The 21,818-nt window shown below is 49.0% G+C and overlaps 1 protein-coding gene and 1 long non-coding RNA gene across 2 annotated transcripts; one reads left to right on the top strand and one right to left on the bottom strand.

The window, feature by feature from the left end:
* Positions 1 to 1,233: 1,233 nt before the first annotated feature.
* LOC121141963 lies at positions 1,234 to 8,108 on the bottom strand. Its single transcript, XR_005878948.1, has 2 exons — positions 6,800 to 8,108; positions 1,234 to 1,470 (listed from the first exon to the last, which is right to left on the bottom strand). It is a non-coding gene; the product is annotated as an uncharacterized LOC121141963 (long non-coding RNA).
* A 32-nt stretch (positions 8,109 to 8,140) lies between these two features.
* Positions 8,141 to 21,818, top strand: LOC121141962. The gene is made up of 5 exons (XM_040750922.1): positions 8,141 to 8,303; positions 8,498 to 8,580; positions 12,794 to 13,141; positions 14,978 to 15,197; positions 21,619 to 21,818. Exons 2-5 carry the CDS (start codon positions 8,573 to 8,575, stop codon positions 21,769 to 21,771), a joined length of 729 nt encoding a protein of 242 aa, XP_040606856.1. The 5' UTR covers positions 8,141 to 8,303; positions 8,498 to 8,572; the 3' UTR covers positions 21,772 to 21,818.

Genomic DNA, 21,818 nt, shown 5'->3' with positions numbered 1-21,818 from the left:
GGCAAGCACTCAGCCATGGCCGCAGTCCCTGAACAATAATACCTCATGGGTGTGTGAAGCAGGAATCTGCTGGATGCTTCAGACTCACTCCATTGGAGTGGTGCTAGTGACATCTCAGAAGTTTGGCAGGGCAGAATCTCCTGCTGAATTCACTGTTGGGTTACCTGTCTCAAGTCCTCACTAGAGGTTGGCAAAATACATCTGTCCCCTGAGCCAGCCCACTCTGAAGTAGAGGGCACAACCCAAGGAGAAGTGCCAAGAGGCCTGGACAAGTTAGTAAGGGCACAAGGCTAACTGAGGTGCTCATTAACACATCAAAGCGAAGCTGGCCTGTTATAGTCCTGACTAGTCCTCAAGACCGCTTAGCTCTGCCCCCTACCGTAAACTTCTCAAGCCGGTTCCCTCCCCTCCCTTCCCCTCCCTTCCCCTCCCCTCCCTTTCCCTCTCCTCCTCCTCTCTTCCCCTTTCCCCCTTCCCCTGCCCTCCCTCCCCTCCCCTTCCCTTCCCTTCTCTTTCTCCAGCTTCTCTTTCCTATATAATTCAGTCTCTTGGCCTCCTGGTTCTCTCGGTCCTCATTCTCTTGGTTCTTCATCCTCTCCTGGTCCCCTTTCTTATCCCTCTCTCTTTTCTTGCCCCCCCCATCCTTTCTCATGGCACAGTCTGTTTTGCTGGCTGTGTTCAGTCTAGACTCTTCTGGATGCCTCTGCCTGTTCTCTCCCTCATGTCTACAATAAAAACTGTCTCCTCAACCTTACCTAGGTGTAGTGATGTCCACACTCTCATTCAAAGACCACAGACAGCCCACCTGCTAACAACAGGCAGATGGGCTGCTCAAGCACTTGTGTTGATGAGAGCTGAGTACTGGCTGTCACAGCTGCCACCCTCTGCCCGAGGAGGGTAGCCCGGTAGCAAGCGTCTATCCTTAGAGGATAGGTGCTAGTAACAGCCCAGGCCCTCTGCAAGAGCAGTAAGTGCTCTTAGCCATTGAACCATTTCTCCAGGCCTACTGAAAAACTTTTAAAAAGTTTTGTTGTTGTTGTCTGAGACAGGGTTTCTCTCTGTAACAGTCCCAGCTGTCCTGGAACCCTCCCCCCAGAAAAGCATGCACCATCACTGCCCAGCTTGAAAAACCCTTAAAAACTACAATAGTAAATCTTATGTGCATATTTTACCACAGTAAAAAGTGTTAATTTTAGAAAATAAGGAAATGGGCAACTGCATAAAGAAGCTTTGTGTTGAAAATCATTTTCTTTTTGGTTTTTGTTTTGAGATCATAGTCTTGCTACGTAGTGTAGGCTGGCCTGAAGGATGAGTGGAGATCCTGAGGGACCAACTGGCGGGAGGCTTCTCACAAGAGAAAGGAGTTACAGAAACTGCAGTCGGGAAGAGCAGGTGAGTCTGAGAACAGTGTGGCTGGAGCAGGAGAAGGGGTGAAGGTAAAGCCGGCTCTGTCCGCAGGGACTTCCAGACCTGAGGAGGAGAGGTCAGTGGGGGAGCAGGACGGATGGGGCTTGTGTCGCAGTCCTTTTCAGTTGCTGGGTAAGTGGCAGGGGAGGGGTGGAGGACACAGTGATAAGGTGGTAAGGGTGGTGGGGGAAAGACAGATTGACAATAGGTAACTGAGTGGTAACTCCGACCCACAAGGCATCCGTCTGTAGGATGGGCCAGAGTAAGTGTGTGGGCAAGAGGACTAATTTCCATGGTGAGAAGACTCACTCCACGGATTCCTGTTTACTGGAGGGCGCTTGGCTCGGGAGAACTGTGCAGTTATCCTGAGAGCCTGGGGGAGATGTTGACTGCCACTTGGGGTCCAGGAGGTCCACCTCTGCACCGTGTACTGTTCTTGACCATGCTGCTGAGATGCTTCCTCTGTGTCTGCATTCATGGCTCAGCCTCAGGGCCCTCCAAGGGCATCTCAAATCCTCCCCAGGACTCACTCCACCAGTCTCTTCCAGAGCCACACTGGCTCTCACCCTTCTGAAGTTCATGAAGACCTTACGACCTTGAACTGAGCCCGTGCCACATCCTCGTAGTCTTGGTCCTCTCCCCTGTATGTGACCACAGTGTGAGCGAGCCCCTTCATTTACATAGAGGAGATGGGATCTCTGCTCCCCACAGTCTCTGCCAGCGTCATCTTGCAGGCATTCTGTCGGCTTCTGCAGGCTCCGGTCTGTTTCTATAAGGATTTCACATTCCTGGGGGTGGCCCATTTTCCTCCCCTCCTCTGCCTGGGCCTGCCCTGGGGGCCAGCTGGACTTTGATAAGCTCTCCTCCTCATCTTAATTCTGCAAACCCATTGTTAGATTTGGTCTTGTTCCAAATGAGCACTTAGACACTAGGGCTTCTGGGTCCTGGTCTAAGACCTTCCCAGCACACCATGAATCATTGACTGGACAGGGTCTTCTAGAAGTCATGTGGCCCTGTTCTCCTCAGGGCAGGAGTTCATCTGCTGTTGTCTTTGAGTAGAGGCACCGGGGGAAGCGTCACAGGTTCAGGGTGAGCTCTTGCCTTGCCCAGCCTACATGATGCCTCATTCCCAGATCTAGCCCGAATTCTCCAGGGATTCCCGAGCAGAGATGGAGGACTGTAACACTCCTGGGTGGGGCAGGCAAGCCTGGTCTGTCTCTCTCACATCCCTCAGAGACCCGGTCTGACTTCCGGGAGGGAAGGGAACTCACTCTCTTACCTCTGCCCTCTTTGGCTACTCCTTACCTGCAGCCCACACCTTGGACCACAGCTGCAGTTACCCTTGGCACCCAGAGGCTGGGGATGTTTTACATAACAGAACTTGGCCAGACATTCTGGTTTGGCAGGTACAGCCTACAAGTTTAAAACTGTTCTGAAAATGTCACGTAGCTGCGGAAACACACAAGGTGGAGAGGAGGCTTTGGGGGCAAAGGCCACAGTTAGCAGGGGTTGAGTGTGCCACGGGGACTTTGGGCTCAGAGATCTGACTCCAAGAGAGACAGCAAACTCAGTTATTTCTGTTTTCTGTTCGCTTCTCTCGCGCCACACACCTGTCTCCCGGAAATGGGTTTTGTGACCTACCACCTTCCAGCTATGTTCTCTAGAAGCAACTGGGCCTCTGCTGGCCTTGGCTTACTGGGTTCGCCTCTAGTCTGCTCCGCCCTCTGTTCCATACCCTGACTGCCTCTGAGGGATGTGAGAGAGACAGGCCAGGCTCGCTTCCTCCACCCAGTGAGTGCAGGGTCTCTTTCCTGTTTTCTGTCATTCTGTACACACACTTTAGACACATCTACCCTCCGATTTTGTTCCTCTTCCTCCTTGTTCTCCTTTTCCTGTCTGGCCTCTTTACCCTCTCTAGGTAAACCCTGTGTCTTACTTCAAGCCTCCGGTGGAGGGAGACAGCCATTAACCCCTCCATCTGTGACCATGGGCCCCCAAGTTCTCTGTCAAGTGGGTCAATAATATCCATGTCCTTCTGCCTCATAAAACACCTCTGTCCACAGAAATAGGAACCGTAGACGTCATGCTGCCCTCCGTCCCCCCACCGCATGCAGGGTCTCTGTGTCCCAAGACCAGTCTGGAGGGCCTCAGATAGTTCTGAATGCCCTAAACCCATTGCTCTTCCTGCCTCACCCTCCTGAGGGCTAGGCTTTTTCTCTTATTTACAATAACTTGCTGGCCACTGTGGTTGGATCTGGGATTTATAAAGAAGAACTAGGAACTAGGCAGGCGGTAAAACACTTGCCTTGTAAACATGCGGCCTGGCTTCAGATCCCCAGCACCCATGTCTGAACGGTTCAGCTTCCTGCAGTCCCAGTCTTGGGAGGTGGAGATGGGATTCCTGGGGCAAGCTTACTAACCAGACCAGTAAAACCCTGAGCTCTGAGTTCATGGAGAGACCCTGCCTCAATACGTAGGTAAAGAAACCTAGAGATGGCTCAGTGAGTAAAGGAACTTGCCAACACCGTTGACCTGAGTTTGACCCCAGGGACTCACAGGATGAAAGGGAAGAATCAGCTCCTGCAAGATGTCTTTCTCTTCTCCACATGGGCATCAAGTCATACATGTGTTCCCCCATCACACACGCACATAAGTAAACGTAATAAAAATCATAAGACAGTACGTGAACAAGGATACCTCCACCTCCCCACATTCTCTCTCACACACATGAATGAACATGCATCTCTCACATGAGTAAACATGCACACACATGTACACACCACCCACATGCACGCACACTCTCTCTCATGAATGAACATGCACACACATGTACACACCACCCACATGCACGCACACTCTCTCTCATGAATGAACATGCACACACATGTACACACCACCCACATACACGCACACTCTGTCTCATGTGAATGAACTTGCGTACACAGTGCACATCACCCACATATACACACTCTCACATGTATGAACATGCATAGACACGTGTACATACTCACATGTGCACACACATTCACATGAATGAACAGGTATATACATGTGCACTTATCCACATGCACACACATACTCACACTCTCACATGAATGAACATGCACACACACGTATGCACATATCCACATGTGCACACACACTCACATGAATGAACAGGCACATATATGTGCACACACATACCCTTCCTCTCCCTAAAAAAAAAAGAGAGAGAAAAACAAAAGCAGAACAAAGAGGCTCACAGAGTGGACCCTACAGAATCTTGTGGGCTTCGAAACAGAGGAACTGCCAGCCCTCCATTTGAGCCTGCGAAGGTGGGTGGAGGCCTGGCTTCTCTGTGGCTGCGGTGTGGTGTGAGGGAGAGAGGAAGGAGCTTGATGCTGTGGGGAGCGTGAGGATGTAGTGCATCTCTGGAAAGGACTGGGGGACAGGGGTGGAGGCCAGAGACAGGCAGGCATCAGTCTTCCTCCTGCTTCTTGCCTGGCTCTGCCCACACACAGCTGTTCCCAGCCTGGGCGGTGATAAAAAGGAGCCACAAAGGAAACACAGTAGGTGTGCCCATTTCTGCGCTATGCAGGCCTCCCTCAGGAGGGGTTCCAAGGCAGCTTCCTCACACACCTGCCCTGTTGGCTGTCCACAGACTCCTCAAAAGTAGTCCTAGGTTTTCTGTTTTATACACGGTGCACACACACACACACACACACACACTAATCAAACACACATATAGGATTTGTATAATTTCTTTAAGTATTGATTTGGTGTTCTGACATTTGGACACCTGTTCCTGAAATTTTAAGGTTATGCTCATTAAGAAATGACTAGTCACTTAGTGGTGGTGGTGCAGAGGTAGGCAGATGTCTGTGAGTTCAAGGCCAGCCTGATCTACACAATGAGTTCTAGGACAGCCAGGGCTACACAGAGAAAGCCTGTCTTGGAAGAAAGAAAGAAAGAGAGAGAGAGAGAGAGAGAGAGAGAGAGAGAGAGAGAGAGAGAGAGAGAGAGAGAGAGAAGGGAAGGAGGGAGGGATTAGTCAAAACTAAAAACAAAGCTCTAATGACTCCAACTCTAGTGATTTTGCATACATATTTTAAAAATTTGTTTTGTTCTGTCCTTTTAGATTTTGAAACTTTTTTTTAATGTGTAAGTGTTCTGCCAGCATGTATGTATATGCGTCACCTGCAAACTTTGTGTTCTCAGAGGGCAGAAGAAGGAGTTGGATCCCTGGGCCTGAAATACCAGATGGCTGTGAGCCACCATGTGGGTGCCGGAATATGAGCCTAGGTCATCCTGAGAGCGGTGGATGTCGCCCTCCAGCCTGGTGTACCTATTTTTAAAGCTCCAAGTGTCTTTTAGGATGACAGTGGCCTGTTCCCATTCCTCCTCCCTGCTTCAGCGTCTCTTTTATTGACTTCAAAGCAGAGGAACGTTAGTAATTTTCACCTGTATTCTGGACTAGAGAGATGACTCAGCCAGGCATGGTGGCGCATGCCTTTATTCCCAGCACTCAGGAGGCAGAGGTTGAGTTCTAGGCCAGCCTGGTCTACAGAGTGAGTCCTAGGACAGTCAGGGCTACACAGTGAAACCCTGCCTAGAAAAACAAAACAAAACAAGAAGAATCAGAAACTGCTGAGGAGAACATGGACGCTACATGGGACCCTGAAGTGCTCTCATGTCGGTAAGCTATCACAGCAGACCGGGCCTTGAGAGGGTGTAGAATGGAATGAGTGTGAAGGAGATGCCTGAGGCTGCAGGACAACCGAGCCTGGGAGGCCCCCTGCCTCGGAGCTTCCACCTTAGGAGAACTACGTAAAAGTGGAGCAAATGGTGAAAACAAATCCCATACAGCCATGCCCCAGCCTCAAGAAATAGTCATGACATCTTAGCCACTTAGCCCCCCTCCCAGTTGTCCCCAGTTTGCTTGACGTTTTTACTAGCAAATTTGAGAATCAAGTCAAATTTTCCATAGACATTTCAGCAAGCATGCTAACTGGTGAGATTTTAAAAGTGCGTGTGTGGTCACCTTCTCATTTTGTTTTGGTTTTCGAGACAGGGTCTCTCTGTTATGTATCTTTGCCTGTCCTGGAACTCTAGTTGGTCTTGGAACTCACAGAAATCCACCTGCCTCTGCCTCCCTAGTGCTGGGATTAAAATCGTTTAAAGGAGAAGTCAGGAAGTGGGTAGAAATTTGGAGTCGTATAGAAATATACCCTCACACCATTCCCTTCCTCTCCTGAAGTCAGGTGCCCACGGACCCTGGTTCGTTCTTCCCTGCTCATACCCAGGAGAAAGGAGGTAAACATTACAGTCAGAACTCGCAGGTCCTGGTGCCTCGTGCTGTAGAAGCAGTCAGGCCTATGACCCCTGTCCCATCGGAGCCCTTTGAAAACCTTACCTCAGTCTTACCCTCCCCATAACTCAACGGATCGGTGCTGTTGTCCACATTTTCTGGATTTGGGAGCTAGGAAACTGCCCTGGATCACACAGTAGGCCTACTGCAAAGGTAAGCTTAGATCTCTGTTCTGCGCCTCTATGTTCCATTCAGTGCTGGGTTCTCTGGACAACTCTGCCTTGAGACTTACTGTGCAGTAGAGTGCACTCCCTCTCGGCAGTGCAAACCTGCCTAACTGTTGCCGTGTGCCAAGTTCTGCCCTACCTCTGAGGACAGGTATAATACAACAAAGCCTTTTGGCTGTTGACCCAGAGACTCACAACTGGGTCAAAGTGCAGAGATTCAGTGTCAGTGGAGTGCTCAATCCACCACAGCCCCTTTCCCAAGGCCCTGGGACCATCGCAGAAGAGGGAGCAGAAATATTGTAAGAGTCAGACTTGGGGGGAGACTGAAAGAGCCCTCTCTGGACACGACCGCACGCTGCACTCATGAACTCACAGTGCCCTTGGCTGCTGCACAAGATCGAGCTAGTCCGCATTCCAACACGGAGAGGGGAGAGGGAGGCTTAGGAGCTGAACCCTTATGCCTCAATGAAAACCAAGTGACAGTTGATGGCTTCTAGGCAGGGAGAGTCAGTTTTCTTTAAGAACGTGGCCCCTGGTAGGTCTGTTCCAGTGGCTGACACCACATCCATGTGTTTATGGACAACACAAATTGAACCAGGTGGGTGAGGGGGAGCAGGGAGGAAGGAAGGAAACAGAGAGAGAGAGACAGAAATTGAGTTGTGGGTGGGGCAGTCTGGGAGAAGATGATGAACACGATCCAGATACGTCGTATGTGGGCATTAAAGTCTCAAAGAATTAGCTGTATATATAGTTATACATATAATCACACTCATGCGCACACACACACACATATGTATATGTCATACAAAGGGAGAGACACACATCAACAGAGAAGTGTTGCATTCAACAGGTACACCCTGGGCCATGCTATTTGAAGTATTTATTTCTTCACATTCACTCACTCCTATTGCCTTGTTCTTGCTTTATATGTTTAATCACTCGATCTTTGTTTTCACAAGTTCCTCAAGAATGGGCAGTTTTTCTTGTCCAGCTCTGTGTTTCCAGGGCTTTGCACCAAGCACACACTTCCTGATGTGGCAGGTGCTGTAGTAAATCTCTGTATAGCAGCGCAGTGCAGGAACCCAGAGAATGAGTTCGGAAGGAGGAGACGGAAGCCTCGCCTGGGACACTCTGAGAAAGGTGGCGTGGCAATGCACAATGCTCCTTTATGTTTTGTTTCCTTTTGTTTTGTTTTTCCAGACAGGGTTTCTCTGTGTAGTCCTGGCTGTCCTAGAATTCACCCTGTAGACCAGGCTGGCCTCAAACTCACAGAGATCCACCTGCCTCTGCCTCCTGAGTGCTGGAATCACACCCAGCGGCAGTGCACTTTTATTGGCAAGAGGTCATGAAAACAATTAAGATTCTTTGACCTAGGAAGAGAGGTGAGCGTGGTGATGGAGTTGCCGTTAGTGGACTCAGAGGTCCTGACAGCAGCCCCCCTCAAAGGAGCAGAACAGAGGCCACAAGCTCCTCTGGACGGGCCCTTCACATCCCCAGCTCCTGAGTGTCACAAGGCACAAGACAGGCTCGGGGATAATAGAATTAGAAACACAAATTGCTTTTATGTCTGTTTCAGGAGTATCACTCTGGGGAGAGATTGACACACCCCTCCAGTTACTGTGGGCCCTTCTAGGCCCTGGGACATCTGTCCATGCTGAGGTAAGAAGGGTGGCGGGCCCTGTCCCCTGGGGAGTCTTTTCACTCCCCACCCAGGGAGGTCTTCCTTATGCCAAGCCAAACTTCTGCCGTAATACTTACAAATAGAATAGTTTTGTTGTTTTCCTTTCATTGCAGAACACTAGAAAGATAGAAAAATGCAGCTAGGTGTCCTTAATCGTAGCACTCTGGGGCAGTGGCAAGTGGATCTCTGAGTTCAAAGCAGAGGTCTACAGAGGGAGTTCCAGCACAGCCAGGACTATGTAAAGAGACCTGGAAAGGGTGCTAAGTTGCCCAGGGCAGCTTGACCCAGTCTGTAGCCTAGGCGGGCCTTGATCATTAATCTTCCAGTCTCGGCTTCCTCACTATCGGGAATTACTCAGGGTTTGGCTCCATGCGCTTCCTCTTGTGCTTTTTCTCTACCGTGACTTAAGTGTAGGTGTGATTGCTTGCACTCTCCATCCCAGCTCCAAGGTCCCTGAAGGCAGGCTCCACCCCTTGTCCTGGGTCCAGCATTTTACTCCTGATTAGAGTAGTCCTCAGAAGAGACACGGGTCTCCTCCTCCTGGCCGTGGGCTGTGCCAGAAACCCCTGGAGAATAGGAGCGCCTTACATGTGGGACACAGGTGCTCACGGGAGGAGCACTTCCAGGGAAAGACAGGGAACTAGAAGGAAGGTTCATTTGGAAAGTCCCTATAGCCATGTATTTCATAGTGTTGATTCGTGTAACCAAAACAGCCTCCCATACCACAGTGACAGCTACCACACTGTCACGCTTCAAGGGAGGCAGCAGGCTCTGTACCACCTCGGAGCAAATTTCCCAGGATCCTCCTCACCTGAAGTTCCAGTGTCCCAGGAAGACTGTTGAGATTAGAAAGACATCACCACCACAACTAAGTGCTGGACATGGCAAACGGCACCCTCTCTTTCTGTTTAAAAAGATTCAGTTTTCCTTGGTTGTTTGCTTGCTTTGGTTTGATTTTGAGACAGGGTTTCTCTGTGAGTAGCCTTGGCTGTCCTGGAATTCGCTCTGCAGACCAGGCTGACCTTGAACTCACAGAGTCTGACCCTGCCTCCCAAGTTTGGGCCACTACCACCACCAGTACTACTTTTATTTAATTAATTTATTTATTTAAGTTTTTGTTTTGTTTTGTTTTGTTTTAGAAAGGGTTTCTCTGTGTAGCCCTGGCTGTCCTGGAACTTGCTCTGTAGATCAGGCTGACCTCGAACTCAGAGATCCACCTGCCTCTGCCTCCAGAGTGCTGGGGATCAAAGGTGTGTGCCACTGCTGCCATCAGTTTTACTTTTAATTGTGTGTGTGTGTATGTGTGTGTGCCTGTGTGTCTGTGAGGGTGTGTGCATATGAGTGTGGTTGTCTGTGGCTGCCAGAAGAGGCTTTTGGATCCTCTGATTCTGGAAGGACGAGTGGTTGTGAGCATCTGACGCCGGCACTCAGAACCGGGCTCTGGTCCTTGCAAGAGCGGTGCTGCTCTTAGCTGCTGAGCCACCTCCCCAGTCCCGAGGACTTTACTTTTGATCAGGAAGGTGCACTGGAAGAGTCAACACCTGAAGACGGGAAGTGAATTGGGTTTTCATTCTAACTCAGGTGGTGGCTGGGTCTTTTCTATCCACTGAGGTCTAACGTCAATCTCACTCAGTTAGCACAGGAAACGAAGGGGGAAGGGAAAGAGTTCACTGCACCAAAGAGAAAGGGGTCACTTAACATTCTCAGAATGGAGTGGCAGGCCTTTGTGTAAAGGAAGGTTTCACTAGACAGGGAGGATTAAAACCTTTCGTGAAAGTCTTACCAGGTCAGGGAGATAAAAAACATTTCATTTTCTTGTCCCCTTGGGCTTTTTGAGACAGGGTTCTCTGTGGCTTTGGAGTCTGTCTTGCCAGCTCATGTAGACCAGGAAGGTTTCGAACTCACAGAGATCCGCCTGCCTCTGCCTCCCAGGTGCTCTAAACCCAAGTTTTATGGTATACTTGGTATCTGTTACACTTTACTTGGCTTGTGCCTGGCTCCCATTCTAAACTCCAGATGGTTCTGATGCTTGCATCTCAGTAAACTCTGATGGGTGGGTGCTGGATGTTAGGAGCCTTGCTTAGCTTTGGAGACCCGAGGGAGGGAGGATCAACCTCTGTCCCCATCCTGGGGCTGCCAGCACATGCTGTCCAAAAGAGGCACATGTCAGACCCACCAGTCCAGGCTCTGTAAGCCCAGCAACCACCCTGTGATCCTACAGAGGCCAGGGCCCTTCCTCACTGTCTCTCTATGTGACCGAGGCTGCATTGCCCAAGAGTCTCCTCCAGCCATTTTAACACTTACACGTTCACTTTCCAGCTGCCCCTGCATAGCATCCCAGGAAACCCAAGATCCTTGTGTAAGCTGCAACATCGATCAAAACCTCGAAATGAGAGCCGCGGGTGTGACTATTTCTTTCTGTTTTGTGTGTGGTTTTATTTTTGTTGTTGTTTTGAGGTGGGTTCTTTCTATTATGTAGCTCTGCCTGTCCTGGAACTCACAGAGATCCACTCACCTCTGACCTGTGCTGGGATGAGAGGTGTGCACCATGCTCGGCTTTTTAAAACCTGTGAAGCTTTATTATTTTTAGATGTGTGAGAGAGAGATGTGTGTGAGAGTATTTGTATGAGTGTGTGTATATGATTGTGTGTGTGTATTTGTATGAGTGTGTGTATATGATTGTGAGTGTGTGTGAGAGTATTTGTATGAGTGTGTGTATATGATTGTGTGTGTGTATGTGTGTGTGAGATATTTGTATGAGTGTGTGTATATGATTGTGTGTGTGTATGTGTGTGTGTGTGAGAATATTTGTATGAGTGTGTGTATATGATTGTGTGTGTGTATGTGTGTGTGTGAGAGAATATTTGTATGAGTGTGTGTATATGATTGTGTGCGCACCTCAGTGCAGGTGCCCGAAGGGGTCAGAAGAGTTGTCAGAACCTCTGGAGCTGGAGTTACAGGCGGTCGTGAGCAGTCTGGCAGGGATGCTGGGAACTGAACTTGGGTCCTTTGGAAGAGCAGTACCTAATCACTGAGCCATCGCTCCAGCCGCCATCACTTTCTTGATGAGGTCCACTTTACCCTCACTCCTGACATGCGGTCCACATTCTGTCAACACTCCTTCGTTGCTCACCCTGCTGTATACTTTGGATATGTTGCATAATTAACTCACCTACCATGCCTACTTTAGCATACTCCTCTCCAGCAGAGTGCCAGTCCCAGGAGGCACCCCTGGCTGTTTGTTCTTTTATATATAACAAGGGTTTAGAATGGGGCCCCCACAAAGTACGTGTGTAGTCAACAGTTACCCAATGAATGATGAGCTAGTGAAAGGCATTGATTTAGAACTGGCATGTAGAAGAAAATTCCTTGGGGGAAGGTGTTTATGCACTAGAGGCTAGAGACGGAAATTATGTGATCACGTATTCCTGACCCCAGCTTCCAGGGTTAGGAATCCTCTGCTTTTTCTCTCGTCCTGTCCATTATGGAAAGGAGAGAAAGTGCTGTGTGTGAGCAAAGTGTGTCTTCCTAGCATCCAGTGCCTTTCAGGACATTTCTAAAACAAAGGGACAGAGATGCCCATCCATGATCCTTGTGATGGGCTCTACAGAACTGCACTGTCTCCCTGGACTCAGTGGGTAGTGTCTGGCCATCAACCAATACCCAATAAAAAAAATGAATGACTTGAATATATTCCCAAAGTTCATGAGGACAGAACGTGGTAGAAAGAGTGTAAGCCTTGCTGGGAGGTGATGGTGCATACCTTTAATCCCGACACTCAGGAGACAGGGGCAAGTAGATCAGAGAGAGAGAGAGACAGAGAGAGAGAGAGAGAGAGAGAGAGAGAGAGAGAGAGAGAGAGAGAGAGAGAGAGAAGAGAGCCTTAACTATGTAGCCCTGGCTAGTCTGGAACCCATCATTTAGACAAGGCTAGCCTCAAATTCACAAAGATTGTCTTACCTGCCTCCAAACTGGGGTTAGAGATGTGCGCCACCTGGTTACAGCAGCGGTGGAAACTGAATGCCTCGAGCCTCTGTTTTCTCAGCTGTGAAATGGAAGGAAGTGAGTGTCCGCCTGCTGACTGGTAGCCGCAGGTAAAGGCAGCCAGAGAGTGGCGTGAGGCATGAGGCTGGAGTTGCTCTGATTGAGTGTTCCACTCGCTAGCCAGAACAGGCTTATCTCTCTTCCCAGAGTGAGGCAAAGAAGAAAACACTCAACTGACTGCTTGGTACACACCAGGATGCAGGGAACGTTCAAGAACTGTGGGGAAGGTGAACAGGTTCAGAAGAGCCCTTCACTCTCTGTTCTGAGAAGTCACGCAACCGTTGCCAGACTCAAGATGAAGGGAGGCGGCTTTGGGGTGAAGATAAAGCCTGGTCCTCCTACACGAATTCAGAAGCAGAGAAACACGCCAGGGACACCCTATGCTCCTTCAGACTGGGTCCCTTCAGATGCTTCATGCACGGGAGCGATCTCCACACCTGCCAGCAGCCCTCTTTCTGCTCTCCCTCCTTCTTTCTGTTCTGTCCTGGTGGGCAGGTGAGTAGGGGACTGGTAATTGACCTCACACGGGACATGGAGGATACAGTGCCCTACGCTGAACCCAAAAGCACCAGGGACTGCCTGTTACCAAATTATCTGCTAAGAAAGCGCAACCCCAGAGGTTCCAACTCCAGGCTAGGGGTGTAGCTCTGAGGAGCTCAGCATGGGCAAGACCTGGGGCTTGATTCCCCCAACACTGTGAAAACAATACTGCAAAGCAGGGGCACTATGGTGGTCTCCACGCCTTAAGGAGAGCCAAGAGCCACACATGTGGTTGACTTCGAAAGTGGGCCGGGTGCCATAACTTGTGTCCCACTCCCAGCAGGCGGCTCCACTTCCCTTGGGAAACACAAGCAGTGGTGGTGGTGCACGCCTTTAATCCCGGATTTGGGAGGCAGAGGCAGACAGATCTCTGAGCTCAAGGCCAGCAAGGTCTATAGAGCGAGTTCCAGGACAACCAGAGCTACACAGAGAAACTCTGTCTCAGAAAAGTAAAGCAAGCAAACTTAGAGGTCATGGAACCCAAATCTTTTGTCATACACTTGGGGATACTGGAGCACAAATGGAAGAATCTTCCATCACACAGGATAATGACACCTCAGTCCCTTTTTCCTGAGCGGAATTCACTCTATGCACCCAAGCTGGGGCCAAAAGCAATTGTAAGTCTCAGACTGGCCCCAGCCTCCCCATCCCCCACAGTAGTTGCAGTTTTAGAGCTTGGCTGGGCCCAAGCATCCCGTTTATTGGGAGCCAGATGGGCTTATCACAGAGGTAATCGGCCTCCTGAGGTCAAGTAAGAACAGCCATACTTCCAGACATTCATTCGTTTATTTATTATTTATACCACACCCACTTCCAAAAAAGTGTTTGAGGTGGCTCACCATAAAAGCCACGAAAACAGTGGCATTATTCAAAAGCGAATAAATGTCTAGACGGCTCATGATCTCAGACTCCGGTGGAAATTCTGTTGTTTTGTTAAGGATAAAAGAGGGGTTTTTGCTTTGTTTTGAGACAATATATAACCCATGCTGACCTCAAACTTGAGATCCTCCTGTCTCAGCCTCCCAAATACTGGCACCTACAGACTTGTGCCACCAAGACTGGCCCTACAAGGAGCCTTTGATCTCAGGTACTTAAGCAGGTCAGCATTTGAGTGTGACCATTGAGGGGACCCGGTCATTTCAAGTAAAGTGAGGGCACTGGCAGAGTGGACACATAGGTACTGAAGGTAAGAAAAAACCCAAGAACAAATGTTTGAATTCACCCCCTCTTCCCACCTTAGCCTGTCTTCTGTTGCTGTAACAAAGTGCCCGAGACCAGTAGTTTACAAAGGAAAGAGATCTAGCAGGATATGGTGGTACAGACCTGCAATCCCAGTGCTTGGGAAGCTAACCAGGAGAAAAAAAAAAAAAAAAAAGACCAATTTGGGGGCGGGGTGCGCTGGAGAATGGAAAATGTCACTGATGACTCAGGAAACCTGGCAGATGACACATGGTGGAAAGCAGAAGGGAGGCAGGTAGATGTGAAAGACACAAAACCCAAGGCTTTGCCTCAGCTTGCTAGCACCTACCTGCTCCTGCAGATTGAATCCCACCCCTGGAGTCGGGGGACACACCCCTGTAGTTCCTCTTCCGGGCCCCATCCCAACCAGCGAGTACCAACATGCATTTCACTAGGAGAGGTCCTGATCATATGCTTGAGGCCCTGGGTTTGATTCCCAACAACAGAAAAGCAAAGCAAACCTGTAGCATCATCTACTTAAGCAGCACTATTCAGGTCAACTATGTGCTGGGCTCTCCACGGAGATTATTAAAATATAAAGCCTCCTTCTAGGAGTGAAGAGGGCTGCGCAGGACACAGCCCCTCCCTGTTTCCCAGACTGCACCTGGAGCACCAACGGAGCAGCACATGCAGCCTCCCTTCACCCACCCTGGCAGCTGTTGGCCCTGGTAGAGCCGGTCTCCACAGGGCTTCCTTTCTGCCTCCTGTGGCAGATGTTGCCACGCTGCTGCCAAGGCCTACCGGTTCTGGCTCCCTGATCCTTCGGACACTGGTAAAGTACCCTACAGCAAGACATAAGATTGATTTGGCTTCAAACAGAGCAGAGTATGGTTAATTTGGTGGCTCAGTCTTTGATGGATGGGGAGATGGTGGTGAGAACCAGCAGAGAGGCCAAGTTTCCCTGTTTCTTCTCTGCACAGATACCAGCTGCGTCTCCTTACATGCTGCCGTCATGCCCTCTTTCCCCCTCCCTTCCTAGCTGCACTTTAAGCCCCAGTAAAAGTACTGGTCCCTGAACTTGACTCCAGTCCCTTCCCCCTTTTCTTTTGAGACACGGTCTCACTGTGTAGCCCTGGATGACCTGGACCTGGGGGTCACTATGCAGACCAGGCCGCTTTCACACTCGGAGATCCTCAGCCTTTTTTTCCCCCGTGTTGGGATTAAAAGGGTACACCTTTTGGGTGTTTGGGTCTCTTTTTTAGGACAGCCCCTTCAGACTGGAGATCTTACCTGATTGCTGAGGCACAGGGTAAGGCCCGAGGCTGCACTGTGCCGAGTTCTCAGTTGACATCAATGCTGCTGGTTCAGCAAGGCAGTCTAGGGGCAACAGAACCAAGATCCCTTCCTAAAGTTCATTCTGTCTCATCTCTGGACAGAACACTGATGGCTCTGTATTTGCCTAGCCTGGGGGTGGGGGTGGGGATGGGATTCACACTTGCTAACACTTTCTGAAAAGGAGAACGATTTTGAAAAAGAGACCATCCGGGGTAAAGGCAATGCCCCTTTCCTTCGTGGATGCTGCAGGGAAAGTCTGTGCTATTCTTAGCTGGAACCACAGGCTGGGAGGGGGCTCAGTGGGTAAAGAGTTTGCTGGGCAAGCATGAGGACCTGAGCTTGGTTACTCAGAACCTATTTGAAAAAGCCAGGTGTAGTAGAGATAGCCACATCCCAGGAACTCCCTGATCAGCTGCCTAAGTAAAACGCTACTCCAGGTTCAGTGAGAGACGTGGTCTCCAAACAAGCAAACAAAGAAACAAACAAGCAAACATAACAGAGTGGAGACTGTTGTGGTTTGAATGAGAATGGTCCTCCTAGGTCATATATTTGAATGCTTGGTCACCAGGGAATGAAACTCTTTGAAAAGATTAGAAGGATTAGGAGGTGTGGTCTTGTTTGCGGAAGTGTGTGAGCTGGGGTTTCAAAAATCCATGCCAAGCCAAGTGTCTCTCTCTTTCTCTGCTTCCCTGCCTATGCATCAGAATGTAGCTCTCAGCTACTGCTCTGCCGCTTGGCTGCATGTCCCAATACTACCCACTGTGATAACAATGAACTAACCCTCTGAAACTGTAAGCAACCCCCCAATTAAATGCAGTGGTCATGGTGTCTCTTCATAGCAATAGAACAACCAATAAAGAAAGATACTCTGAAGTCAACCTCTGGCCACATGAACAGGCAAGGGCACCCAACACACACACACACACACACACACACACACACACACACACACACACACACACACGAGAGAGAGAGAGAGAGAGAGAGAGAGAGAGAGAGAGAGAGAGAGAGAGAGAGAGTTAAGGATGACCTAAGGAGGAAGGTTCTAAGTCTTTGGTGACACAGTTGAGCTGTCAAACTAACCCCCAAGAGTTCATGGTCAATTGCTTGACAATTCAATGTTCCTATTGTTTAAGCCATTAATAGGCAATGGGTCACTTGTTCTCAAAAGCCTCCAGGTGATAAGATGACAGCTGCAGAACACGATGAGCAAGAAGTCAGAGACAGTGAAAGGACAAGCATGGCCTGAAGTCACCTCAGCAGGCTCCTGCCATGCAGGCCTCCTTGGAGCTTGCTTCGCAGGCCAAGGGAGAAGGGGACCTCGGCGGTGGCAGAGAAGGTGAGGTGTGGAGAGCAGAGGGAGGATGTGGGTTAGAACTGAGAGGAGACAGATTTGGGGAATTAAGGAGAGCAGAGGGTCCAGGAACCAAGCAAGGAAGTCTCATGGGTTGAGTGGGAATTAGGGGGCCAATGAAGGAGGTGCAGCTAAGGGAGAGAGGCCAGCCCAGAAGAGGTCAGACAGGATACAAATTTCCTGTTGAAGGGTGGGGCTTTGTGGTAAAGTACTTGTCTGTCATGCCCAAGACTGCAAAATAAATAAATAAATGAATAGATAGATAAATGAGTAAACAACATATTGGGCTGGGGAGATTGGTCAGCAGACAAAGTGTTTGCCTTACAAGCAGGACACACATTAGAACCCTGGATAAATCTGTCTCCTCTCAGTTCTAACCCACATCCTCCCTCTGCTCTCCACACCTCACCCGAGGTCCTAGAACTGGAGAGGTGGCAGCAAATCAGCCAGCGTCGCCTATTTTGTGAGTTCCAGGCCAGTGAGAGTCCTATCTAAAGAGACAAGGTATGTGGGAGGGCAGACAGGAGCAGAATGGCTCAGCAGGCAAAGGCACTCGCTGCCAAGATGTGCTACCTGGGTTTGATCTAGGGAACCCACACCGTGGGAGAGAGAACTGTTAGGAAGCACCACCCAGCCCCACTCCTCTCATTCCAGAAAGCCTGCCATTGGTGGCTCCTCCCCTGGAACTGTTCAAGACCACCTTCCTGGCCTTAGATCTGCTGTGTGCTCTCCTGTTCTCTCTCTTGCCTCCCTGAGAGTCCCCCAGGAGTGTTTGCTTCGCTTTGCTGATTAAATCTGGACATATTAATTTGGTTTGATTTGGCTTATTGCATCGGCAATGGAAGAACCCAATAACCGGGGATCCAACTCTTGAAAAATGTTCTCTGACCTCTACTACTGAAGTGTGGCATGTGGGTCATCCCATCCTTGCAATGCACAGACAAATAAATGCAACTAAAAGTTCTCATTTGTTTTGTTTTTAACAAGATGGATGACATCTTGTGATGGGGCCAAGGTTCTTCATCTTGTTCCTGTTGTAGCCATCTAAGGTCTGACTCAAAGATGACACACATAGATCTCTTATGGAAAAGTCTATTAGAAAATTACCCAACGCTGTCCCAGGGACTTGAGATCAACATGCCCCAGCTAACTGCTGATTTTGCTTCTGTTATACTGCTTGCTTGCTCTACTTCTCCCTGCAACTGCCAACTTGGATATGGTTTTTGCCTTTAAATGATCTCTGTAGAGCTGGGCAGTGGTGGTGCACCCCTTTAATTCCAGCACCTGGGAGGCAGAGGCAGGCAGATCTCTGTGAGTTCAAGGCCAGCCAGGGCTACACTTAATGCTTATGAAATTGGAGGACTGTGTGTAGCATTAGGAGAAACCAGCTATTTCTATGCTAATCAATCAGGAATAATTAAAATCTTGCCATGGCTAGAAAAAGTATCAAAAAGAGAAAAAACCAGAGACATAAAGCAGACCACTGGTGCTAGTCTCTGGGCCTCTAATTCTCTTTCTCATTGGCTTAACATAGCACCTTGCATCTTAAACTCAATGCACTATTTTGTAAAACAGAGGGTTAATTTGGCCAACTCAATTGTCCTTAGGACAAGCTACACCATTTCAGAGCAGGATGAATCTGATTTGACTAATTTTCCTTAGACCAGTGGGGAATGTGACAGGGCCACTAAGGTTCCTCCATCTTGTTTCCACAACAGCCATCCAAGGTCTGACTCAGAGCTGACTCTCCCCTAGTACCCATCCCAATCTCTCTCTCTCTCTCTCTCTCTCTCTCTCTCTCTCTCTCTCTCTCTCTCTCTCTCTCTCTCTCTCTCTCTCTCATCACACACACACACACACCTCTATGAAAAACTTAGAAAATTACCCAACCTTGTCCCAGGGATTTGAAGTCAAAATGTCTCAACTAACTGCTGATTTTTGCTTAATAAAGGCTCTCAAATTCAGACTGTTGTTTTGTGGCCCTTTGGGTCTTTGCCACCATGACAGTTTGAGAAATGAGACACCCCAGGTTGTTCTCTGACTTCCACACACAAGTTTGTACATGTGTACTCACATAGATATGAACATGTACACATATACATGTACATGCACACAACAAAAAAATGAATAAAAACAAAACAAAACGGATGATTGGGCCACAAGAGGAAAGGTGAGTAGTGAGAACGTGTGTGTGTGTGTGTGTGTGTGTGTGTGTGTGGAAAATGGAGACATGGGATGACCCAGATGCAAAAGGAGGAAATCTGAGTCAGTAACAAGGCTTGCTCAACAAGCATGCTACAACGTGGTTTGGGCTTTCTCTGGGGACTCCTTGTCTCTTTCTGCATGGCCAACAGAGAGAGTCACTAGCTGTGAGGAAAATCTAGGCAGAGAGCACACCCTTCATGGCACAGATGAGGGAGCTGAGGCCCCAGGAGGCCTGAAGTCATGCCACAGAGTGAACTGGAGGCCAACACGTTGAAACCTGGAAGCTGCACCCCACTCCTGACCCCCACACTCAGCCCCCACCCCTGTATCCCCAACCCCTGCAGTCCCTTTCAGAACCACAGGTGCCAACAATCAAGCAGGACAAAACAAAAAACCCCTGGGCCTACCTGGCTAGTACAGCCTCCAGAGAAAAAATGAGCCAGCGGTGTTTGTATCAATAGGGCCTGTCCCCCAGAGTGAGGAAGTTAGAGATAAAATTCCTTAAATACTTAATGCCTTGTAACAATCTTCCAGAATTCCCAAGAAACTAAACTTTAATTTAGAATAAATAAATACAGGCCAGCTTTGAAGTTGTTGGAAGTAAGGGATGTTTTATGGGCCACAGAGGTGAAGGAGCTCTCCATAGTTTGAAAGGATTTTCACAATAAGAATTTTACAAACTTGTTACCACTGAGCCAAGATGACTTACTCTAGCCTTGGTCTCCCAGGTGGCCTGGGTTCAAATCCCAGCTTCATCTCTTACCTGCTTGGGAATGTCTCCAGAGCCTCTTGGGCTTTAGATTCCTCGTTTGTAAATAGAGCAACAGCAGTCACCTGCTCCCAGGGCTCTTGTGAAGACTAAATGACATTGCCTAATGTGGGCAGCCCTGGCTTCCATCTCTAACACACACACACACACACACACACACACACACACACACACACACACACACACAAAATAGTCATAGAATTAAGTGAGTGCCCCAGGCACAGAGTACTGGCAGCTACCCCTGTAGACCCAGCCATCTTGGTGGGGGGAAACAGCCCCCCTCCCCAGCGTGACTGGGCCTCCTTGCCTTTAGGTCACTCTTTGGGTAAATGTACATACACTCTTGCTCAGAAATGTGGTACCTAGCTGTCATGTGGGATGGTTAGGAAGCTGAATCAAGGCCCGCCCAAACCTACAAAAGCAGCATCCTTACTCTAAAAAGATTCCTGGAGGGAATTCTGGCCAGTGTGAAAGTCTAGAGAATTCTGGAACGGGCCGCTGAGAGGCCTCTGACGCTCTTCATTCCCTTAGCAGCCAGAACCCGTCTTTCTGTGGGCTGTCTTCCCAAGCCCTTGCCTTCGGTAGGACTGTGTGTCATCTACTTCTCTGGCTCCTGTTTGCTCTGGCAGGTATAGGCCCAGGGGAGACCCCGGCCTTATCCTAGGGTGACCAGCAGCAGGGAACTGGTGGTACATCTTTGGTGAGGTCTCAGCTTTGCCCTCTGTGTGATCCTCTCCAAATCCCTGTGGTTTACAGCTCCAGAAGACCAGCTCCCCACCAGAGCCGGTCACGGGGCTGGCTGTGAGTGACTAACTCTCAGCACCCAGTTCTGAGAAGCTGAGATCGGCTAACCCCTCAGTGAACCAGGGGAGGCCCCATCCATTTGTTGCTGATAATTCTCTCCACTGACAGTTTTTCTAAGTGACAGGACTTACCAGCATCAAGTGGCCTGTATGCTCTAGAAGCTTAGGGAAGTCTCTATGTTGCCACTTAACAAGTCCTTGGCATCTCTGGGCTCTCATGGAACTAGATGGAAAGTGAGATGAGCTCTCTATGGTTTCTCTGCTTAGGATAAGCATGCCTGGTCAGTTGGAAAGAAAGATCTGGAAGGTCAAGCTGGGGCATTCAGACTTGGTGCTCAAACTTCTACTAAACCAGAAACCCTATGAACCCTTGAAGTATGCCAGCAAAGATCTGAGTTGTTCTCAGAGTATAAAATGCACAGCACATTGTAAAGGCTTCAGAAGCAAAACAAGGAACAACAGCCAGGCAGAAGTGGCGCACGCCTTTCACCTCAGCACTTGGAAGGTAAAGGCAGTGAGTTTGAGGTCAGCCTGGTCTACAGAGTGAGTTCCAGGACAGCCAGGACCATCCTACAGAGAAATCCTGTCTCAAAAGCAAGCAAGCAAACAAACAAACAAACAAACAAAAAACAATGAAAACACTGCAAATCAATGTTAACTGTCTGTTGAAATGGTAATATTTTGGACACATTGGGTGAAATAAACTACTTCATTAATCTTACTGGTTTTTCAAGAAACAGTATTTTTATTTTATTTTTATCTGTGTTTACTTGTGTTTTACCTGCAGGTATGTCCGGGCACTACATGTATGTCTTGTGCCCTTGGTGGCCAGAATTGGGTGTCAGAGACCTATGAAATAAAGTTGCAGACAATTATGAGCCACCATGTGGTTGTTGGAAATCAGACCTGGGTCCTCTGGAAGATAAGACAGTCCTTTTAACCACTGAACCATCACTCTACGTCTTGGTTTATTTTTATTTTCTTTAT

This window comes from Mesocricetus auratus, unplaced genomic scaffold (assembly GCF_017639785.1).
Source record: "Mesocricetus auratus isolate SY011 unplaced genomic scaffold, BCM_Maur_2.0 Super-Scaffold_100008, whole genome shotgun sequence".
NCBI classification, from domain to species: domain Eukaryota; kingdom Metazoa; phylum Chordata; class Mammalia; order Rodentia; family Cricetidae; genus Mesocricetus; species Mesocricetus auratus.
This window is presented reverse-complemented; position numbering and strand designations above follow the sequence as displayed.

Bases quoted from the DNA above. Each gene is read 5' to 3' on its own strand.
- LOC121141962 (XM_040750922.1), top strand. The intron at 13,142-14,977 runs GTGAGTAGGGGA...GCCTCCTTCTAG, and splicing joins TGTTCTGTCCTGGTGGGCAG to GAGTGAAGAGGGCTGCGCAG. The intron at 15,198-21,618 runs GTAAAGTACCCT...TTTTACCTGCAG, and splicing joins CCCTGATCCTTCGGACACTG to GTATGTCCGGGCACTACATG.